This window comes from Ambystoma mexicanum, chromosome 5p (assembly GCF_040938575.1).
Source record: "Ambystoma mexicanum isolate Mex_15411 chromosome 5p, UKY_AmexF1_1, whole genome shotgun sequence".
Classification (NCBI taxonomy): Eukaryota; Metazoa; Chordata; class Amphibia; order Caudata; family Ambystomatidae; genus Ambystoma; species Ambystoma mexicanum.
This window is the reverse complement of record NC_090930.1, coordinates 1,031,734,064-1,031,758,701: the sequence shown is the minus strand read 5'-3', so window position 1 is coordinate 1,031,758,701 and position 24,638 is coordinate 1,031,734,064. Positions and strand designations below refer to the sequence as shown.

At 43.9% G+C, this 24,638-nt stretch overlaps 1 protein-coding gene across 1 annotated transcript in view; it reads left to right on the top strand.

Moving 5' to 3' along the window:
• EXOC2 (exocyst complex component 2) overlaps nt 1–24,638 on the top strand; it is a 1,591,413-nt gene that overhangs the window by 463,331 nt on the left and 1,103,444 nt on the right. Inside the window, exon 8 of the mRNA XM_069613520.1 lies at nt 3,849–3,994. Coding sequence (XP_069469621.1) covers nt 3,849–3,994 — 146 coding nt within the window. The remainder of the gene's footprint in view (nt 1–3,848; nt 3,995–24,638) is intronic.

Sequence of the window (24,638 nt, the reverse complement as noted above, 5' to 3'; positions counted from 1 at the left end):
TATTTTATTTTGGATCAAAATGTGTTTTGAAAGTTATTTTCAATGTCAATCTGTTAAAGAGGTTATGCAACAAAACAAAATGCGCACACATTCTGCGTACTTGGGCCTATTAACCACATTTTTCCCCAGGCCTAACAGTGAGGCAAATCCACCACTGTAATTAAATTTTACCCCTTAAGCTATCCCATCAGGGACAACAGAAATCAAGAGAGATGGAAGGGGAGGGTTCAGAGAAGGGGGAAAGGTAGATAAGGTAGACAAAGGAGGTAAGAGAGAAGGGGCAGGGGAACCAAAATGCAAGAGGCTGTGAAGTCTGTGATCCCACGGTTTACAATCTGCTATAATTCAAGCAATAGCGATTGTTATGATAAGATAGGTTATTTATAATGCGCTTAATACCCAGAGGTTTCTAAGCGCGGACCCGGGAATCGAACCTGTGTTGCTCCGCCTCGTCTTGCTTTCAAGGCGAGAATGTTGCCGCTGAGCTATCCTCCCAGGACTTGATAAATAGTAGTGAGGAGTAGAACAGTAGTGATGAGTAGGGCATAGTTTCGTGGAGGAGAGAGTAGTGCCTTGGATGAAGAGTAGTGGTGTGGAGGAGGGAATAGTAACACCAAAGGGTGGAGGCCAGGCTTAGTATTAGTGAAAGATGGTGGAGGGACAGAGAAGGAATCCGCAAGGAGTAGAAGTGGAGGCAGGTGGAACTGAACAGAGGAGAGTAATAGGAGTGCAACATCAGCTAGCAAGGAGAGTACCTGGTGTGATAGGAAGAAGACCATCTGATCTGATGCCATAATTGGGGTCATACGCTGCTCAAAAGGGGATGCGAGGAGGGGGGGTGTCTGTAAAGGTGGCTTAGTTTAAAATGGGCTGCAGAATTCCATGGTTTTTGGTGCATTAAATTGTCCCCTTTACATCTTTTTAAGCAAGGTTTTTTCATTGAATTTCAAAGCTTTTGTGGCTGTTTCACTTTAAATATGACTAGCAGGCATACCCGTGCTACACACAGTAATTCATGCTTCAGTCCTAGTTTGAAGTGTATGTAATGAACTAAACCAATGCTTCTTTGTAGACAGTATTGCTAGTCTTTCCTGTAGGAGCTAGTGTGAACACATTGTCCTTGTTTCCAACTCTGGAGCAATAAGCCACATAAAGCTGACCATGATAAAAGCATGACTCCTTTAAATCGGTTCCAGATACTTTGAGTTGGAGCGTTGAGATTGCGCAGCAAAACGATTGGTGTCTCGATCTACAGCCGAGGCAGCAGCGACCACAACATAAGTGTTGTACGTGTGCTGCCAAAGCATGTCAGCTACGTACTGCTGAGATGGCATACATTCATTAACTTCCATGGGAAATTAAGTTTATGTCATTATCATGAGAGATTTGCCACGATGTGACGACAACTTCATTGCGGGCACTATTGAAGAGACATGCACCATTTCGTCACCTGCATTACTACAAAAGCACCGTATTGTCACCTGCATGACTTCAAAAGTTAGTGCTGCTAGAGTGCTAATACTGTGGAAAGTTTAGGAACAATAAACTGCTGAAGTTTTCATGAACTGCTGAACTTTAGGAGCATTTAACATAGAACTACTTTGCAAAGAGCCATATGGCAGGAGTAAGCATTGCAGACCGCTTAAAAAATCAGAAAAAGGTATAGTTTATACTTTTTACATTGTCTACACCATGGAACCTACCCACAAGCCAAATTTAAGGTTTGTAGCATGTTGGGAAGTATGCTGAACATTTCGAACGGACACGCACACAGATCCAAGCATTGCAGACAGCTTAAAGAAAGTTTCCTTTTTTAAATTTATTTTAGAAACATTTATATTTTATACTTTTGTATACACCATGGAACCTACCCACATGTCAAATGTTAGATTTGTAGCAAGTATTACACTTTTCGCTTTTCAATAACTTTGTTTTAAGCCCCAACCTATTTCCAAGTATTTTCAAGTATGTTGGTCCACAGAAACATTGCCACTGATTGCCAGCTCCATTCCCTCTTGCATATAATTTTATCACGCATTTGTGGCAGCTCTTTTCCAGATTGTCAGACTGCATTCCAACACAAAGCATCATCGTCAATAAAGAAAATTGGGCCCCATCTGAGCAGAGCTCCCTAGTTTCCTCATGATGTGTGAATAGGTAATCAGGTCCAGATTTTTCTCTGAATTCTGGGACTTGCAGTCCTTAATTTAAAAGGGTAAAAGAGCAAAACTAGAAGTTCCAAATTGGCAATAGCACAATCTGGCCTAGATGATATTCTCACGCATGCCATGGGTAACTTGCTAGCTGTGTCTGAAAGATAGTAGTGGCAAAATATATGCTACTTTTTGTGTCCGTTCTTTAGTAGCTGCCCAGTATAGCAAATATGTTGCTTGCAACGCATCATTACTCTTTGTCTACTCTACACCTAATATATTTTCTTCTGTAACTTACTTTATTCTCAGCGACATATGGGGGTTCAGAGGAACCCCATATGTAGGACCAATGTACATTTCAACAATGACATTTCTTTAATTCAGAAGTTCTCTTTGCTGGAGTGCTGCTTTACTGTCCCTTTCTTAGCCCTGCTCCTGGTATCATTTCACCTGCCAGCTTTAACTATTTCAGATTCTGGAACCTGCCTTAAATATAGGTGCCTTCTAGGGATTATTTAAAGAAGTTCCAGAACTTCGATTGTGACCTTTTTTCTTTTTGTGAAGGGTTCCCCAGCAAATCACTAATGTGAAGAGACATGTGAAATCGGAGGTGACGACTCTTAGCAAAGTTGCATTTACATTCTAGTATTACAGGCCTACAAGCCTTCTACAATAGTTTTCACTAGGAAAAGTAACAGTAAACCCAACAAAGTTCGTTTACCTAATTGCTTTTCATTTCCGCTAAGTATTTGGTTTGATATTATTGCCATTATTTGCCTCAGACTAATGCTGTCTCTACCCTTTTAGAGTGTTTGCATATTAGTGGCAGCCATTTTATTGACCTCCTCTAGCCTTGGTTAGAGGGCGGCTGTCTTATTCACTATTCTGCTTATTGCACTCTGCCTGCCTGGGGGCTCTCCCTGTGCACGAACCGGTAGTAGGAGGCTTCGGCCCTTTTATTTATCAGTGCCTCTGCTGAATTCATTGCATCAGTAATAGCTGCTTACAATTCGAAGCCACCATCTTCAAATGACGCATTATGTCGACGCAGTACAGCCTGTGGTGGATCGTTTTTTTTAAGAACAAAGGATTTTGTTTTGGTTACAACAAACTTAAGACACTATTTTTTTTGTATAACTGATGATTACTTCTATGCCCCTTGAGGTTTGAAGAATAGTGCGTGTTCAGTTAAATGAAAACCTGCCAGTATGTTTTTCCGAGCCAGCAGTGTTTTGTCCAGCTATCTTTGGGGCACTAGTTATCTGTGCATTACTGCGATCTAGCTAAAACTACGTTAATCAAAGAATATATTCGTGTCGCAAAATAGTTTGTACATTTATTTTTTTAGTACAGAGGAAATGAAAATACGTTTTTTTTTGTTAACATGCAATAAAAAAACATTGCTTTATTTATTAGCAATATATACAGAATAGAGGGAGCACGAAGGACAGCAAAGCAGCGAAATGTGATTATTTTGAATTGCATGTCTCTCCTAAAAAGATAAAAATCATTCAGCAGCACTGGGAGTGTTGACTCACTGCAGCCTGAATGGTATGGCCTGCAGACTGTCCCTCCTTGTGATCCCTCTCCACGTACTGCACTGACCTGTAAACAAACCCGATGTGGAAAATAAACTGATGTTTTGTAAGTCTCTGGTGGGTCTTGTTCACACATCTCTCACTTCTTCATTTCCAGGAGCGAGTAACACAGCTGACACACTGTTCCAGGAAGTGCTGGGGCGCAAAGATAAAGCAGATTCCACAAGAAATGCCCTGAATGTTCTTCAGCGTTTTAAATTTCTTTTCAACCTCCCGCTAAACATTGAAAAGAATATTCAAAAGGTAAAGTATTTGCGAAAACTAAAGTCACATAAATGCAAGTTGTGGGTGTCTTCATTAGTTTTATTTTATTTTTGTAAATACATTATTTTTTATTGAAAACCTTATACCACAACCTTACAAAGTATCCAAAAACGGAACTCAAGGTGAAGAAATGTTGAAAATAAAGTTGAGAATTATCAAACACTGAGCCGCATTTCTATACCAAGGGCTGGCAAATTCCTGTTAAGTTAGTCACGTCATGCATACATTTCTAAATCCGTCCCTCATACCTTCTAAAAAAATGTCTTGTTTGCCCCTTGCTAAATGGGCTATTTTTCCATAGTCTACCAGCTGGTCTTCCGACGTGGCTTCCTTTTATTCTTTCAGTGTTTGAGGATCAAGGTCTTTCCAAACCCAAAGCTTTTTTTATCCAACTTTTAGCATTTTGAGCTGGATTTTACAGATGGAAGGTGGTCAAAGATTTAGTTCTCTGGTCAGCTGCAAATTCATGGTGCAACATTAATTGACCCTTGGCACAATTTCTTCCCAGAAATGTATTCCTCTCACATAGTCCATTAACATGTGCAAGAGGATCCCCTCAGTGTTCCCACATTTCCAACAGATGTTGTCATTAGACAGATACAGCTTCTTCATTTTGTTGCAATAATTTTATTGATTTCAAGTGCAATACAGATAAGTAAAACACTGAAAGAGCATTTGAGTGACACTATTTGTCGAACTAACCTAGCTTATAAATACCATGGGAAGAGTTCAACATAAGCTGTTCTAGCACTACATTCTCTAGATTCTCATGATTTATGTACATAGCATATTAATCTTACAGTGAGGAAATCTAGCGCCCCAATAAAGATGATATCTTGTCGGAGTTAGCTGCTGAGTTAGGTGCAGTCTGTGGCAGTCCGTGGGCAGGACTGGCAGACTCCCTCTCAATGGAGGCTGGAAGCCTCGAAGAACCTCTTCTTTCGCCTCAGGGAGGCGACGATGAGGAGAGGCGCTGGATGCGAAGCTCCAGACAAGGACAACAAAGATCCAACCCTTTTCACGTCCCGTCGGCCTGCCCCACCTCAAGCCCTCGGTTCTCCCCGACAGCGGGTTCGTGTAAAGACTCTGCTCTGCATCAGTACCACCACACCCCACAAATTGCCCAAACACCTGACGTGCAAGTGGGGTGCTCACTTGAACTCCAGCAGAAACCACCTCAACCTGAAAAATATTGGCTACTATTGGAGAATTCGGCACAAGATCACAATGCTCTGGAAAATATGCCAGCAACGGATGCCTCGCAACTGTGTGAGACAGTGCAGAAGCCTGCCGCTCCCGGGACACTCCCAGTGCAGCCCGCCGAAGGGCGGTCTGCGAGGGACACGCTTGCCGGCCTGTGTGGCGCCAACGCTTCTGCCTCACAAAAAGAAACTAAACGCCATTCTTTGACCGTTACCAAACCTACCTCCATCACCGCGGGCCAGGCGTCAGGATGCGGGGCCCAGTCCCCAGGTTGGTCTGGTCGGACTGGCCACCCCTGTGGGGGCAGGGTCGAGGTTGGACCCGCGTCTTTCGTCCCGCGAAATGTAGAGTGGGCGGGGTCCTCCCGCCCAGTGCATGTCATTAGAACAGAGGAAAGTGGAGGCCTTGATCCACACGGCTGAGAGTGAGGCTCTGCTTCCGCAAGGGAGCGGGGCCCAGGAGCTCTCTGGAGGCGGATCCCCGTTCCCGGCAGAAGGAAGAGGGAGGCTGGGCCCCCTCCCTGCAAACCTCGATCTGGATGTTTCAACTATGGATGAAATTTGTACAGACCCCTCGCCTGCCTCTTTGTCTTCCTCCACACCTCCCCAGAAGAAAACTAAAACAAGAAATGGGTTGAAAGTCTCTCAAAAACTTGTACCAAAAAATAAAAAATCAACGCACCTGACTTCCCAAAACAAAAAAAACCCTCTGAAGGTTCTGTCGAAATCTTCAATATGCAACTCCTTGAAAGAATACTTTGCGAGCCAAGGGAAAAGAAAATATGATGTCTTAAAAGAACTAACGGACGCTGAAATGTTGGAAGTCACAATAGATCCCCCAGTATGTCCTAAAGCAAGTAAAACCCCCTTCATTCCAAACAAGGGTTTTTCAACAGAAACGGGATCCCTCATTGCAACGCCCTTGTTGGCAGAAAACCACTCTCCAAGTCCCCCCACTTCCACTCCTCTTCTGTCCAAGGGCGCTACTCCTATCAATTCTCCAGAAGTTCCTTCGAGAGTCAGGAAACCGCAATCCAATTCACTTCCTACTGGCCAGCAATCTCTTCCTGCAGCAATCTTAACAGATCCCAAGCACTTGGGCTAGCTGTCCCCCACCAAAACACCACTCTCCAGATTCCACCAAAAACCATCTACGACGTCGGAACTATCGGTCTCTGCGACCCAGGCAGAGACTGCTCCACTGAATTTGACATCACAAATAATCGTCCCGTCCTAGGGCCTCCTGTATCCTCAATGGCCAAGGACCAGAGGCCAACGAAAAATGCAGCACAAGTGTCAATGCCACAGGCTCCTCTCCAAGCCACACCCCGAAGAAAAAGCAGAGCTGGAGAGCAAGTTGACGACACCCAGAAGGACACTCCGACAAAAAAGCTCGACTTAACAACTTTGATGTACGCAATAACAATTGCGCTAGCCCCGTTCGGAAAACTGTACGAGGCTATAAGCGATACGCTAAAGGATCAAACTACGTTAATTGCAATGACCCGTACCAAATTGATCTACTTGGAGGGATACATTACAGCCAAAGAAAAACTGGACAGTGAACTGTTTAACAAAATTCTAGCTACCCCCGCAAGAACCAGCCCTTTCATAGAGCCTCTTTCACCTCGAACTATTGTCATCAAAGACTCAACAGACTGCCTCCCAAAATGACTTTAGCAATCCTAAAGAAACTCGTCCGACACCTCAAAAGCAAGTGGCAGAAAAAGTGAATCCCTCTGGAAACATTCCAGTCTTATAAAAAAAACCGACAAAAATATCAGCAAAACAAGGAAAAGACCGATTCAATTCACCTATTCACATTTGCAGGGTGTCAAAAGGGGTCCTTCAAATCCACTCTACATCAAAAGGGGCAGACAGTGGGTCTACCGAAAACCATGATAAACCCGGAGCAGGGCGCGACCCAGGTAGGTCCACCACCTACCGTCAAGACAGCCGAGAAACCCAAAATCTTACTACGAACTGCGAAAGCAGCAGAACAAATCGACTTAACAGCAGGAAAAGATGGCGCTCCTTCACCTGGGATCACGGTCAGTACAAAAGAAAAAGCCTCTAAGGAAAGTGGCATACCCAGGTCTCCTACGGAGTGTTCACAGTCCGCTAGGAATCCCCCACAGGCCTCTTCGCGACAATCGCCGATCACTGCAGAGGACATTATGAGCGATGAAAAGTTCATGAACATTACTCTCCACACATCACCCTTGAGTGTTCCTGACCCTCAGAATTGGAAATATGGGTGACAAACCACACCCATCAAATTCAATCGCACAGTCTCTCCGGTCTCCAAAAAACGTAGGAGACTTAGTGCCAATCGCACTGCTGAGAAACAAGTAAATTACTCTAGATATCCGAGAGGGCCTGAATCTCTGAGAATTCGCCCTGCATCTCCAAAAAGGCTTAATAAAAGCACGGATCTACAAAACCGGGACAAAGAAGGGCCTAGAAAAAGAGTTACTCCGGACAGGCACCAGAGAGAAACTCGATCAAAAAGCAGAGCAGCCCCTACAGGCTAAAGGATACCACGCAAAAAAACCCAAATCGGCGTCGCCTGACACCGACCAAAATCTTCAAGTTAGAACAGATCCCGCAAAACTCTTAGGCAATAACCCTGAACAGGGGAGCGGTCCTGAAAGTCCTGAAACACGCCAGATACTTTAAATACCTGACGACGGATGATCTAATTCTAGTCGAGCCCTACCATAAAGACCATAAGGCGAAGGCCTTCCTTCATGTTAGAGTGAACGCCCTAGGTCGGCGAACTAAAGAAGGCGAAGCGGACCTCCTCAAACGAGGCTATTATATAACAGAGATGACAAGACCAATAGACGCGCAAAAAACCTGGCCAGTCGCCCTTCGGACCAGAAGCCCCACCATAGGTCTAAAACAGATGCCTATAAGTTGAATTTGTCTGAAGTTAAAAAACCAACGAGTCACCGAACGCCGGGTTTTCCAGACATCCAAACTGAAACTAAATATGCCAATAGGAAAGCCACTCAAAACTCCCTGAGTTGGCCAAGAGGAAGCAAAGATCCCAGCCCTGAGCCGTATGGAGAAACTGCAACGACAGCCCAAAGTCCGGCCGACAAGGAGCACAAAGCCCTAGGATACTTGAAACCTCCTCCCTCCCGGAAGACCTCGTCAGCATTCGCCCCAATCAAACAATTCTTGGCGTGGCTTCCGAAAGCCCCAACGATTCTATCGAATAAATAGCAACTAACACCAGCTAACATGTCTTTGAGGAAAAGTCTAGTCCCTACAGAATCAAATGGCCTTTACAGGACGAAGACTCAACCTATTGTAGATCTCAAAATGATGTCCTGGAACACCAGAGGTCACACCCACCTAACAAGACCAGGAGAAGTCAACCTGAGGGATTTTGACCTTATAACATTACAAGAAACATGGCTCATCGACACCCCAGCAACTGACGGATTCTCTGTAGTGGTCTCCCCGTCAATCAAAGGTCGACTGCACCGACCCCCGGCCGGTCTCTTAGTGGCAGTCCGCTTGGGATCCGGTCTGTCTATTCAGAAACGCCTTGCATCTACCCAGTGTCATCTAGCAGTACTAGTGAAGTGGGAGAGACCGTCTGCTTGTCTCCAATCCACGGAGACCTCTTGGCTTGCGATAATAACAACATATTGGAATCCTCAGACCATCTCGGACAAGAAATTCCTAAACACTATTGAAACAGAGATCGATGGAATCATTGCAGTTCAGGACGATCCACTAATAATAATAAGTGGAGACCTGAACGCCAAATGTCTGAGGCGAGCTTCAAACGCCAATCCATCGCACCCCAAACTCCAGGCAGAATCTCGAGGGCAGCTATGGCAATTGCTCATGAACTCCAGAAACCTCCATAACATCGAGGAGTCTCTCCCCCGAGCCAGCCACATCCCAACATGGCAAAGAGGCTCACAAAATGGGACAATTGACTACATTTTTACATCAGAAGGAATGCTCAAGTGGATCACATCCTTCGAGGTCTTACGGACCGAGGCCAGCGATCACAACATCTTGAACATTGGGTGGCCTACTGAGTGCAGCCCGAGTCTCCACATGCCCGAGGAAACGGAGACAACAGGTCAAGGAAATCGCCTCAGATTAACGGCGGAGAGGATCAGAGAACTTTAAAAAAACTACGTCACACAGCTCTCCAGGAAGGAGCGAGGCCTAATATCCTCCACGGACTACCAACCTCTCTTACTCCCGTACTACTCAAATTTGCAGAAAAAAGCAAGCGGTAATCTACAACCCCTTCACGAGTACGACAAGGAGCTGGTACTGAAACGGCGAAACCTGAGGAAACTGAAGAGGCAGGCGGCAAGCACCAATTCTAACTCTGTTAAGAAAGCCTACTTGGACGAACAAAAGAGGTACAAATCCTGGCTGAGATTCCACCGATGTTCTTTCTATCAGCAAGACTCTGAGGAAATGCTGAGAAAACTGGCAGATAAAAACTCTGGAGCATTCTGGCAACTGATAAAAAAAGATTGGCAACGCTCCGACTCTCATTGCATCGAACAGTGTTGCGGAGGATACCTGGAAATCCCATTTTCCAGCCCCCCATGCCGAAGTGGATCGTCATTGAAGAGGCTCCCGAAGAAACCAACTGGGAAGACTTCTCAGACACAGATGACATTGAGACAGCCATAAAGAGACTAAAATCCTCTAGAGCACCAGGCCCCGACGGAATCACTAACATCGACCTGAAAAATCACCCGGCAGAATGGGCTACTTTCATCAGCCAAGTCTTTAAAAACTGCCGCCTCTCAAGATCAATTCCAAGGTCCTGTGGTCGCTCCAATTTACAAGAAAGAAGACAGGGCGGTGCCCGGCAACTACCGCCCCATCACGCTCCTGGACACGATCGGAAAGATCTATGGTTCGTTCCTCCAAAGGAGCTTTCAAACATGGGCAAAAACCGCCCCGTGTAACGACCCCTTTCAAGCGGGATTCATGAAGAACTCCGGAACAACAGTAAACATCATGATCCTCAGTATCATGAAAAACAAACTTGTGGCAGGGTCAGAAAAGGTGTTCTTGGCATTCATAGATCTTACCCAGGCATTCAACTAAATTGACAGAGAGATGCTATGGTCGAAACTGGCCCATTGCAACTGTCCGAAATCAATACTCGAGCCAATTTAAAGCTCTTCACACTGGGACCACCATGAGAGTCAAGCTAAATCAAAAAGGCTTGTTATTTGAGGAAATTCCAACACACGGAGGAGTAAAGCAGGGCTGCCCTCTCACCCCAGCCCTGTTCATTTCATTTTTGGGTGACTACAAAGAGTGTGTCAGTCAAGTAAGATCCTTCCCGCTCAAAATCGGCCAAACAGCACTGGCCCGCCTACTATACGCTGACGACATTATCCTTCTCGACCAGACTGCAATAGGCCTCCAAAGACAACTGGACAATTTGGCCACATATATATCAAAGAACAACCTGGAGATGAACAAAGAGAAATGAAAATCTTGTTCCTAGAAAAACCATCGAAAAAGAAGGCGAAGAAACCAAGCTGGCACATCGAAAACTCAAACATCGAGGTAGTCAAAGACTTTAAATACCTGGGCGTGATGGTGGACAGCTCTAAAGATGAGACAACAATGCAAAACAACTGTGGGAAAAGACACGGAAACTAACCACGCAGGCCTGTGTAATAGACAGGAAATACAGACATTTATCGCTCTTACCAGTGTTAAAGTTCTACAAGCGAAAAGTTGTGCCGAGCCTGGTGTATGGAGGCGAAGCAATGCCCACGATTCCATCGACTATCTGGCAAAAACTGGAGGGTTACTTTTGGCAGAAGGTCCTCCAATACCCAAATTCGACCTCCATCTCGGCCATCCGAAGAGAACTGGGTATACTCTTTGAAAGCAGTAAAAGATGCCGGAGAAATGACTCTGTTCAGAAAAGTGATAATGTCTGAATCCCCTCCACTGTACAACTTGATAAAAATGGAAATGGAGACCGGCAGCTGCAAGGCCTTAGCAGCATGGGCCGCCAAACAGAGAGCCTGTTTGGTCAATATGGCATGCTTGGATGAGGTCCTGATCCAGAACCCAACAAAAGCCAAATGTAAAATGGACCAGGAAGATTGGATCGAAACTCGAGCCCTTGCCGAGAAAAACAAACTACTGTCCCCCTTAACTTTTCACGCTAAAAAACTGCACTTCACCACCGAAATCGTGAAAAGGTTCCCGGATAAAGCTCTGCGACTCATCTTCCTAAGGGCACGGCTAAATTTACTTCCAACTAATGAAATTCGGGCCGTCAGGGGCCTATCGTCAACAAATCACTGTCGCCTATGCAAAATTGAACCAGAAAGGGAATCGGTAAAACACCTCCTGCTGAGCTGCTCATCGACCATCAAATGGAGAAAAGCGTTTCCTGGACTCTTCATCAAGTCAAGCCTCCTGTTTGAGGAGGAAGTTTGGTGGAGTCATCTTCTGAGTGGTTCAAAGACATCATGGTCCCTAGCAACCGCAAAAATTCTAAGGGCAGCCCTGGATGAATGCACTAAACAAACCACTGATTAACTCACCGTGGGTATGGTCAGTGAGAAAGGTAAAATCGCAATGGGACAAGGCCTAACGAAAGAAACAAGTTCTAAAGAAAGAAACAAGTTTCAAAAAACAAACAAGAAAGAAGAAGAAATGGAATATGTCATTAAAGAACATTTGCAAAATCATTGATTTGATAAAGGCAAAATAAAAAAAAATAAAAAAATCTTGTGTACATAAGTCATGAGAAACTAGAGAATGTAGCGCTCGAACGGCCTCTGTTGAACTCTTCCCATGGTATTTATAACAGAACATTTTGTCACAGGTTTATCCATTAAAGGGAGGAAAGGGGAGATTGGAAGGAAGAAGAAAAACACTTGGGCAAGGGGCATCCTTTAGGGATAATCCTTTAGGGACCAATCATCCATGTTTGTAGAGATAGATCATAGTGTCGCAAATGCACATTAAAACCATAGCATAGGTCATAGGTAGGCTATACGTAGTTGGTCAATTTAACAAGATGTTCTGTTAGCACATTTTTTAAATATACTATAGAGAAAGCTTTTAAGTGCGTTTGTCAAGACAAATCCCTTTCTTCGTTCTAATTTGTAAATTGAATAAGGCACCAAGGTTGTCAAATAAGTGTGACAATTGTGAACCATTGCAGCAATTTGTCCATTGATATTAAAGCCCAAGGTTAAAATGTGCAGGGATCAGGGGAGGTCCACCTATATGCTATGGGTAATTTAGCACTAATCATCAAGTACATATTCAGTCTTCGCATACATGAGTGTAGAGCGTATCCCTGAATGTATTGCCACGGTACATGAGTGATCATATTTCGAAGATTCCTCTCTCAAATTTGCTTGTAGACAGATTGTTGTGCCAAATCACCGTTCTCAAGAGATTTATATAAGTAGGAGACGACTTTGCATATTGGTTGATTGTCAAATAAAGATACAGAAGGGTGCAGTTCTCTACAAGTTCATCTTCTTATTATCAGAAATCCAGTGTTATATTTTTATATATCGTTACTTTTTCATGTTCTCTGAGATTAAAAATAGCCTTAAAGTCAAGAGGAATACCATTCTAAAATAGTTGCCCCAACTTCGACCACCTTCTCGCCATTTAGCAAATCGTTTATGGTCTGACCGCGTCAGAAACAATTGTCATAGATTGGAGTTAGATGCTATGAATACATAAGTGTTTTAAATATTTTTTAGAAAGTTCCCCATCGCTGAAGTGTATGGATAACAATGAAGCTAGTCTGTACCCGGATACCTTGCGCTGATTTTAGATTGATTTCATATTACAAATATGGTTTGACTGCAGTGAGGTTTATTTTGTATTTCAAGTGGTCAGCCGACACGTGTTTCGACCCCTCAGGTGTCGATCCAGAGGACACGTACACATCGGCAGAACACTGCCGCACAGCCAACAGTCCCACCGGGCCATCGCAAAAATTCTGACTTACCACACTTATAATACGTGGAACAAAAACAAACCTTAGCCTTGAAAAGGACCCTGAGGGGTCAAAACACATGTCGGCTGACCACTTGAAATACAAAATAAACCTCACTGAATGAAGTCAAACCATATGTGTAGATATGAAATCAATCGAAAACCAGCGCAAGGTATCCGGGTACAGACTGGCTTCATTCCAAAGAAGAGGTGTAGGCAGCATCTCTACCAACCCGTGACCATGCAGATAGGTAAATCTAGGCATCAGTAGAAAGCGACAATACAAATAACTTATAGATAAAGGTTTAAAAGTAATAGTGAAGTGCACGTGGAGACTAGGATCAGTGCCCAACCTTTCTTTCCATGTATGGATAACAATGTCACTGGGGGAGAGGATGATGTTTTGTGGCCTAGAGGACAGTCCGAGAAGTGCATGGAGTGTAGGTAAACGTGCTTGTTAAATCTCATTCCATATCTTTTGCTCATTTTTTTTGCTGGTTTTTTGGGAATACCACCCCAATGAGCTGCGAAGTTCACGATAACAGATCTGTTGAAGTCTTGACCTGATAGACACCATTGAGCCCCTGAATGCATCGTCTTTTCTCGAGATTTTGGGTCATTTATGGGACCATATGACACTGAAAATTCTGCTTAGAATGTCTTTCCTGAAATAAGAGGGAATTTGATGGGTAGAACCTATACCAAGTAAAGGAGTACATTCATCTTTTATCCTTTTTCTTCCAAACCATGATGCAAATGTGTGCCATCTCACTAAATCTGCAAACAAGCTCTTTATTAAGGGAGGAAAGTTAGCGTTTGTATGACAATTAATAAGATGAGGTAAGATTTAGACCCACATAACGCATGGGATTCTTTGCCCATTTGAATGACTGATTGAAAAAGTTTGGTAATGTTTTGCTATGATTCGTATATGTTCAAAGAGTTCAATTTCCTAAAATTGATTTTTAAAATGTTTTAATTGAATATGGCGGAAAAATTCACCTTTACAATAAATACAATGTTTCATACATACATGCATGCAGCAGTTATTCTAAAAATAATTAATATAAAATCATCAGTGCTAGTACAACCCATTAATAACTACAGAGACAATTTTCATCAAGTAAAATCATATGAGTTCATAAACAATTATTCGTCAAGTAAAACATTTAGAATAAAGGCTGATTATACACTGTATGCAAAGATTAAAAAACTAAAACACAATCCTCATTCAAAGGGAACATTTGCTTAAGTAAAAAACTCTTTTCTCAGACAAGTGATGGCAGACTAATAGTAAGTGGTTGAGTGTTTCTGAAGGCACCCTACAGAAATGACAACACCTATCCTCATTGGGACACATTTGGCACATGGCGTTAACCTCTTTAGTGGGTAGTAAGTTAAGGCATATTCTGAGAAATATATTTCTGTGTACAGGGCCAGGGAATTACCCAAATACTTTGGTAGGACATTAAAAGATTTAAAGAATATTTGCAAAGAATTGATATTTACTGCATTGGGATAACGTTCACGACCAGTCGTGTAGCCAAAGTTTTTCCTTAGCTTTCTCAGGATTTCCTAATCTGTCCATGGTGTTGTCCGCTAAGGACATCATTTGTAGACAATCCCTTTCCCATTTGGCCAGAACCTGGTCTGAGCCTGCAGACATCAATCCCTTTAAAGTCCGAAATAAATAATTTGTTTGAGCCAGTATGCATTTTCTCATAAAGGCTAGGGCCCTCTATTTTAACCAGACTAGATGGAGATAATAGGTCCAACTCCTAACGCACAACCTGAATTAGAACGCTCAGAGGTAACGATAAAACTTGTTTCCAAAATATGCCCCCAATTGCGTTCCAATCCAGGTTGTTAAGCATCAGTTTGAATTCCACTCGGTACACGAGTGTCGGAATGGCCTTCTGTTTATAGAATAAGAGAGTAGGGCAGATGGAATAACGCCCACAGCACTGACGAGTTATCATACCTTGTGCTGCGGCCGTCCATGCTTTCTGTCTCCGTTTATTAAAATGGGAGTATTTCCCTGCTGTTGTCATTTATACAAACCCCTAAGTACCTTTAGTCATCCACAACTTTCAAGGGTGAATTATAGTGGTACCAAGTGTACACCACTCTATTCTTGTCATACGCTGGTTTAACTCTCAAAACACTCGATTTATCAATGTTAACTCGAAAGCCGTTCATGTTTGCGTATGCCTCCAAGGCTTGCAGCTGTCTTTGCAGACCTACAGGTGTCTGGTCCAGAAGGACCAAATCATCTGCATACAGTCACCATTGGATGGGACATCCAACAAAACGAGAGACGGGGGCACTAGCAACCCACGAGTGATTGCCCAAGCCCGAGATGGAAAGGTTAAATAAAGCAGAGGGCAATATGCACCCCTGCTTCAATCCCTGAAACGTGGTAATGGGCTGGGTTAGTTTCCCATCCCGATTTAATCGAACCTGCATTGACGTTTGACTGTAAAGATCTTTTATAATGTCTATAAGGTGCAAAGGGCAATTCCAAAGATGTAACTTTTTCCAAAGCAAGTTCCTATCCATACAGTCAAAGGTCAAGCGAAAGTCGATAAAAGCGAGATAGATCGATGTACCCTGGAGCTGCACCCTCCCCTTGATGAGGCCCAGAATGAAAGTGTTCAATGAAGTGCCAAGTCCGGCAACGAAACCTGATTTGAAATGGATCAAGTCTGGAGCTCTCCTTGACCCAACAAAGCAGATGCCTCAGAACCGACGAGGCAAACACCTTCCCCGGCGCATCAAGAAGGGTGATTGGTTGGTCATTCAAGGGAGTAGACCGATCAACCTTCTTGAATATTGGAATGACTATCAATCTCCTCCAGGAAGAGGGCACCCGCTTAAACTCCAGTAACTGCTTAAATAGAACAAATAATATCTCCCGCCAGGCCAAGGGGTGAGTTTTAAACATAACTTTTGAAAGCCTGTCCGGCCCAGGAGCCCTTGACTTACTGCATTTGTTAATCAATTGGATAATATCCTCAACATCAAATGTAAGATCCCAGACTATATCCAAGGACTCATCGAGAACTTGAGTGGACAGATCTGACTTCACAAACAGTTCTGTGAAATGGGGTACCCAAGTTTTTTCAGGGATTGGGTTAAACTGGTTTGCCAACTGGTGTGAGTCCTGTGTCTTTGAAAGTGATCAAATCTGGGCTGAGTTCTTAGATGATAGTGCTTAGACAGAAATTGATTTTAAAACCAGAAACGTGGCAAAATGTATCTAGTTCTCAAGCTATTTCAGGGAAGGACAATGTTGGGGTTATGTTATCATACAAATATTACCTGCTAAACCTGATAACGTATGGGTATTGTTCTCTGAGGGGTAGCTAGTGCTAGTACAACCCATTAATAACTACAGAGACAATTTTCATCAAGTAAAATCATATGAGTTCATAAACAATTATTCGTCAAGTAAAACATTTAGAATAAAGGCTGATTATACACTGTATGCAAAGATTAAAAAACTAAAACACAATCCTCATTCAAAGGGAACATTTGCTTAAGTAAAAAACTCTTTTCTCAGACAAGTGATGGCAGACTAATAGTAAGTGGTTGAGTGTTTCTGAAGGCACCCTACAGAAATGACAACACCTATCCTCATTGGGACACATTTGGCACATGGCGTTAACCTCTTTAGTGGGTAGTAAGTTAAGGCATATTCTGAGAAATATATTTCTGTGTACAGGGCCAGGGAATTACCCAAATACTTTGGTAGGACATTAAAAGATTTAAAGAATATTTGCAAAGAATTGATATTTACTGCATTGGGATAACGTTCACGACCAGTCGTGTAGCCAAAGTTTTTCCTTAGCTTTCTCAGGATTTCCTAATCTGTCCATGGTGTTGTCCGCTAAGGACATCATTTGTAGACAATCCCTTTCCCATTTGGCCAGAACCTGGTCTGAGCCTGCAGACATCAATCCCTTTAAAGTCCGAAATAAATAATTTGTTTGAGCCAGTATGCATTTTCTCATAAAGGCTAGGGCCCTCTATTTTAACCAGACTAGATGGAGATAATAGGTCCAACTCCTAACGCACAACCTGAATTAGAACGCTCAGAGGTAACGATAAAACTTGTTTCCAAAATATGCCCCCAATTGCGTTCCAATCCAGGTTGTTAAGCATCAGTTTGAATTCCACTCGGTACACGAGTGTCGGAATGGCCTTCTGTTTATAGAATAAGAGAGTAGGGCAGATGGAATAACGCCCACAGCACTGACGAGTTATCATACCTTGTGCTGCGGCCGTCCATGCTTTCTGTCTCCGTTTATTAAAATGGGAGTATTTCCCTGCTGTTGTCATTTATACAAACCCCTAAGTACCTTTAGTCATCCACAACTTTCAAGGGTGAATTATAGTGGTACCAAGTGTACACCACTCTATTCTTGTCATACGCTGGTTTAACTCTCAAAACACTCGATTTATCAATGTTAACTCGAAAGCCGTTCATGTTTGCGTATGCCTCCAAGGCTTGCAGCTGTCTTTGCAGACCTACAGGTGTCTGGTCCAGAAGGACCAAATCATCTGCATACAGTCACCATTGGATGGGACATCCAACAAAACGAGAGACGGGGGCACTAGCAACCCACGAGTGATTGCCCAAGCCCGAGATGGAAAGGTTAAATAAAGCAGAGGGCAATATGCACCCCTGCTTCAATCCCTGAAACGTGGTAATGGGCTGGGTTAGTTTCCCATCCCGATTTAATCGAACCTGCATTGACGTTTGACTGTAAAGATCTTTTATAATGTCTATAAGGTGCAAAGGGCAATTCCAAAGATGTAACTTTTTCCAAAGCAAGTTCCTATCCATACAGTCAAAGGTCAAGCGAAAGTCGATAAAAGCGAGATAGATCGATGTACCCTGGAGCTGCACCCTCCCCTTGATGAGGCCCAGAATGAAAGTGTTCAATGAAGTGCCAAGTCCGGCAACGAAACCTGATTTGAAATGGATCAAGTCTGGAGCTCTCCTTGACCCAACAAAGCAGATGCCTCAGAACCGACGAGGCAAACACCTTCCCCGGCGCATCAAGAAGGGTGATTGGTTGGTCATTCAAGGGAGTAGACCGATCAACCTTCTTGAATATTGGAATGACTATCAATCTCCTCCAGGAAGAGGGCACCCGCTTAAACTCCAGTAACTGCTTAAATAGAACAAATAATATCTCCCGCCAGGCCAAGGGGTGAGTTTTAAACATAACTTTTGAAAGCCTGTCCGGCCCAGGAGCCCTTGACTTACTGCATTTGTTAATCAATTGGATAATATCCTCAACATCAAATGTAAGATCCCAGACTATATCCAAGGACTCATCGAGAACTTGAGTGGACAGATCTGACTTCACAAACAGTTCTGTGAAATGGGGTACCCAAGTTTTTTCAGGGATTGGGTTAAACTGGTTTGCCAACTGGTGTGAGTCCTGTGTCTTTGAAAGTGATCAAATCTGGGCTGAGTTCTTAGATGATAGTGCTTAGACAGAAATTGATTTTAAAACCAGAAACGTGGCAAAATGTATCTAGTTCTCAAGCTATTTCAGGGAAGGACAATGTTGGGGTTATGTTATCATACAAATATTACCTGCTAAACCTGATAACGTATGGGTATTGTTCTCTGAGGGGTAGCTAATGATATACTTTCTTTTAATTACTTGAAGTACCAGTCATACACAGAGGCTAAACCATATATAAGCAAATATTCAGATGTCATTAACAAGTGTTCAAGATCTATCAGTAAATCTCGCACATCAGCAACTTGAGTTCAAGCAGCTGGTGAGGGAGTTGCCCCACCTGAGAAAGAACACAAATAGATGCAAAACTGAGGCCAAGTATCAACCGGCTAACTCATTGATGATAGATGTGTCTTGTAAAGTTTCTCAATGTTGTTGGATAAGGTGAGATCTCTGAGCTGTTGCTCCCCCTGTAAACAGTTTTTAATTCTTTCAGTGTAATAGTATACATTGTTTAGCAATTAAAAAACATGCATTAAGAATTTTGCATAGAATATTACTCGTTTTTGTCCACAGGGACACAATTATCTGTTAGATCAGAAAAAATTGAACACCATCAGTAGACTATTTGATAGATTGTATTACTCCATCATCTGGAACACTCTTCCTCAGCATTTCTGCTGCATCGAAAACTACCTCTCCTTCAAAAAGCCCTCACAACCTGGCTATTGACTGCATTATGCTGAAAAAAACCTAAAACCGTCCATTCCCGAGCATATTAACAAATTCCCCAGTCGGTGCCGGCTGTGTTCGTGGCATCACTGACCTCCAAAGAGCTGATGTGCCGACTGTGTTCGTGGCGGCCCAGACCACACACTTATCATACACCTATCATGACTGTTTCCCATCAAGGTCATGGTTATTATTCTTATTTGTGATATGGAGACTGCATTTATTCTCACTGTGCCGTTGCATGCACGGCCCTGAGACGGTGGGCGACATATGTACAGCATTTGTTGACTGCAGGAGATTGAGTATGTTTTCGGATTGTTGCCCTCACTGAGTTGATTCCTGCCGCTCTACATTGCTTTTTGTATTTGGTGGAGCATTGCTGGTCTCGGACTCTGTTTGGGTTGGTGTCTTTGTTAGGCAGAAACCTGTGCAGTTCCCTAAGGGACCACTGCAAAAGATTTAAGACTACAGGTGTTAGCAGTAAACCCACTTGGTAGCAGTCTGTACCACCCAGATCTACCTGGTAGCTGTGGCTGAGCAGTCAGACTTCCCTCAAGAAGAGTTAGGCAGTATGCAAAGTATACACAATAGGTACCCAGATACAATAATACAAGCAAACACTGACCAGAGCTTTGGTATCAAAGTATATAATTATTTATTTAAAAACACACAGTTTGAAACACTCCAGTACTCTTATTGTAAAATATTCTAAACACAGTTACTATTGTAATATACACACCCCTTTGTTTCCTATCAGATAAATCCCAGTAAGACACCACTTATTTTCATACAGAGGTAAGCGCTTAACTAGATTGCACTCTGATAAGTTCGTGAGAAAGGGGGGGGAAAAAAAGACAGACTATGGAAAGGTACACCACTCTAAGATTCAGGAACACTGTTAGCAAGGCAGAAGAGCAAAAGTCACTGGTGAGCCAAAGTCCAAAGGCTGGGCCCACTCTTAGAGAGAGCAGAGCACAAATGCGCCCAAGATCACAGTTACACTAGGCTTAGAAAATCTTGCAGAGGGTTCAAAAAGAGTTTAGAGAGGCTTAGGAAAGTTTAGCCAGGGTGTCCCAGGCTAACCCAGGTTCGAAAGCCGGGGGCTAAATCTACCCCGTACAGTCGGTAGCAAGGGAAGCCAGGCGGGACACGGTACCTTAAGTGGGAAGGATCCTCCAGCGGTGGCATTTGTTCCTGGTAGTGGGTGCAAGTTGCGTCGTCGTCCAGGGGAAGAGAAGATCTCGACTTGGAGGACAGATGAAGGTCGTTGCACTACCAGGGAAGAAACCAGCCGCGGAGTCTTCCGGTTAAAGGTGGTACCTTTGTTTCGCGGTCGTGGTAAAACATGGTATCCCGGTTGCCGGGGTGCTTGGCACAGGCAAGGCGGCCACGAGGTACGTCAGGAAGGCGAAAAGACGGTGAAACTGGTTATCCCCACCAGTCAAAGGAAGAAGACTCTCCGGCGGGAGATCTCCTCTGTCGTTGGGAAAAATGGTGAGGCAGTCCAGCAGGGCTCCACTGGTGGTGATGTCGTGGCAGGTTGGCTCAGCTTCTCCCTCGTCGGATTCTTAGGTCCTGTGGCGACTTCTGAAGTTCCAGTCCCCAAAGCCCTGCTTTTATGCAGCAAACCCCCATTCACTCAGCCTAGCTGTCACTTAAACATGCTAAGTGGTGAGCCGGCCGGCTCACCACTTGGGCCAATCAGGATGGAGTGCGACTTGAGTTGCCTAGGCAACTCAGTCCAGGGTGCCTAAATTCCCCTCCACCCCTCCTAAGTACCCCAGACAGAGTGGCACCACTTTGGAGGGCTTCTGTGGAGAAGCCCGCGAAAAAGTGGAACAAAGGGCTCGACTTGGGTTGGAGTCACAGAAGAGAACACAAACGCCATTTTAGAATCAAGTTTTGGCAAAAAATACCAACCGGAGAATTAATATTAATTAAATAAACCGGCGGTATGTTTGAGGCTACCGTAAATAATTAAATAAAGATAGTAGCCTAAAACAATGGGAAATCCCATAGGAAAATATTCGCGGTTGAATATAAAAAGTAGTACCAGCCAAAACCAGATCAGGGGGGACGGAGACGTGCCCCCTCGACTAACAGACCGCGGGGCAATTGAATTGCCCCAGCCAGTACGTCCACAATATGATGGTTTGTACTGGTTCTGTTCAGAATTTAAGACTAGTAAAGGCAATGGTGACTTTACATGCCCTGGGAGACAGTAGTCAGTCCCAGGGTATGGAGTCTATACTGGGGGGTCACTATGACACCCCTGTGTCACTGCACTGAGGGTGCTGTGTAACACACATCACAAAAACACATGAAGCCCTATGGAGTAAAAGACCCCATAGCCCATTAAAAACATCTAGATTCAAAGAAACGCACTCAAATCATGCCCAAGAGTGAGGGTAAAAGAGTCTCACTCTTGGCAGGGGAAAAAAATAAACCCCACAAATCCAGCAAAGCTGCTGGGGGACTCACTAGGTTAGGAAATTCAGCCTAAACAGAGAATTCTCCCTAACAGTCTTATTGTAGAATGAATAAATAAATGGTAAAAAAAAAAAAGCGGTCCAGAAAGGTGAAGAGAATAGGAAGAAGAAAAAGAGAGCGAGAAAGATCAAAAAGACAGATAGGCGGAGAGAGAAAGATAGGCAGGAATAGTAAAGAGAGAAGGATTAGAGAGAGAGGGAAGGAAGATAATAGGACATAGAAGGGAAGAGGGGAAACGGGAGAGGGAGTAAGCAGAGAAAGGAGGAAGGAAGAGAGAGAGAGAGAGAGATTGTCTTGCATTATTAGAGCAAGGGTTCAGTAGATAGTAATATGGATAACGTTATGGCCTTTAGGTCCTCACTTGAAGTATAGTACTAAGGCAATATAACCGGAGGAGGGGGGGCATTACCGATCGGGTAATACCCCAGGGCTGTAGTAAGAACGGAGCCCCGGGAGCATTACCCCACCGGTAATGACTCTCTCCTCGGGTTATATTGCTATTGGTACACTGGGACGTTGTACCGGGGTAATAATTGCAATTTTTCTTGAGTCTAGAAACAACGCTGAAACCATTTCTCAACTTGAGAAAAAAAAGCAAATAAAATGTCCCTCCAGCGATCGGGGAGAAAGGACTACACATAGTCCCTTCTCCCTTTCCATGGTGGCCATTAAAATCAATGTAAAAAAAAGAAACAAAGAGAATGGCCACTATGGAAGGGGCGAAGGAACTACACATAGTCCCTTCTCCCTTTTCCATGGCGGGCACACGCAGAAAAAACTCTGTACTGGCGGTGCTCAACGCCGTCTCCGCGAGGTAAGGCTTGTGCGTGGGCCAATGAGCTTGCTTTTTACAAGCTCATTGACCCTCACCGGGTACTAATAGATAGTAAGGGTTACCTCTCACTAGTCTTGCCTGACGACCAGCTGGGGAGTAGGGAAGACTGGTCTAGGGTGAGGGCAACCCACTTAAGAACGAGGGATAGAACGGGGCCTCCCATTAGTCTGGGGTTCGGTTCCTGCAGTCCATCGTCATCCAAGTTGTGAAATTTGACAATAAAAAACCCTGAATTATCGATCCAAATCCTTAAATTTGTAAAACCACCTGTGGCACCTCTTATTGTTTTCTCATGTCTCATCTGTGCCCCATTCCGCTTTCTATTTTAAATCTACATTTTGTATTAACCTAAACCGTAATAGATCTCAGTGTTTGAGCTCTCATCTTTTTGGCCTCCTCCGCTTCAGATCAGCAGTTTTTCACAAACAATCCATGAAGTGCCCTCTCCTCCCCCGCAGTAGAAGCTATACGCTTTGTTTCTCACAGAAACAGGTTTTACAGATTATCTACCTCCTTGTGTTGCATAATTATCCCAGCAACATATTACAGTATATGGACTAAAAGAAGGCAGGGCTAAGATACCATGTTTGTCATATTCTCTATGATGCGTACAAATAACTGCCCATCAAGCTTTCTGATTTGTGGGTTTTTCGTTAAAGGCTACTGAGTTTGACATCTCCCTTTTAGCATTATGAATTGATACAAAGGAAGGGGGCGAGGCAAATAAAAGGTTGCATTGACTGAGTGGATATTGCCTTCCAGCAGCAATAGAATACTAGAGAAATATGCAACTTGAGGGTTCAAGAATGGAACAGTCATATATTTGCCTGACATCAGTGGTGAGCTATTGATGCAGCATTGAGGAAATGCTGGGTTATGGAAATCCACAGTGGCACAACCTCTGTTCTAGTCAGTCCAGAATAGGCCCATACGTAGCCATGAGGCCTCCAGTGGAAGTGGTGAGGAATCTATATGCTATGGTTTTAAAGAGGGCACCTTAGGCCTCAGGCTGTACAAAGGAGATTCATCTATGGCTTCTCTGTAACTTAAAAAAAGTCACCCTTCTTTGAATGGCAGTCCAAAGAGGGAACATTATATGTGCATTTCTGCCCCCAAATCTTTTGCGTCTGGTATGGCTTAAAGAAGGTAGGTTCTTCCTGGAAGGCCACCAGCGTCTGGATGGTTGGTTGTTTTTAAAAACTTTAGATTGGTTTTCCAGTGTCCAGCCCTAGGCCTAGACGGATTTGTGTACAAGACACTGTGCCTCATTACAAATTTGGCGGTCTGGAAACAAAGGTGCCGGTAAGCTCACCAGCACCCTTGATTCCAGACTGCCACACTAAGAGTCTGCCTGCCAGGGCCACTGTGCCCGACAGGTCTGACCCTGGTGGGCGCAGTGGCCCCAGTAGGCAAAATTTTCACAGAAGCACCAGCACCGTCTCCCCACTCCCATGGAGTCCTATGTGACTCTATGGGGATGGGGACTTACAAAATCTGGCGCCTGACTTCCTGTGCCGTTGGGATTTGTAACTCAGTCAGGCACCGGATTCGGTGTTACGGGGTTACGGCCAACCTCGTCTTGAGACCCACTGACTCATGGAAACTTTCATTATTTGTGAGGGGTACAAATGGCGGAGGGGGGTGTGTTGTGGCCAGTGGGGTTTGATGTCAAATATCTGGCATGTAGCATGGTTCTGGACTTTGTTTCTGTAAAAGCCATGGCAATAGTGTACCAGAGAAGTTGTCACTGAAAGGATTTTGTCTGTTTTTAGTGGCCGGTACAGCACAGGGAGAACACCAGCAGAACAGAGACGTAAAAGGTGAAACATCTTGATGACGACATGTATTTCACTTGTGAAAGGGAAATCTGTGTCAGATAGCATGCCTGGGTT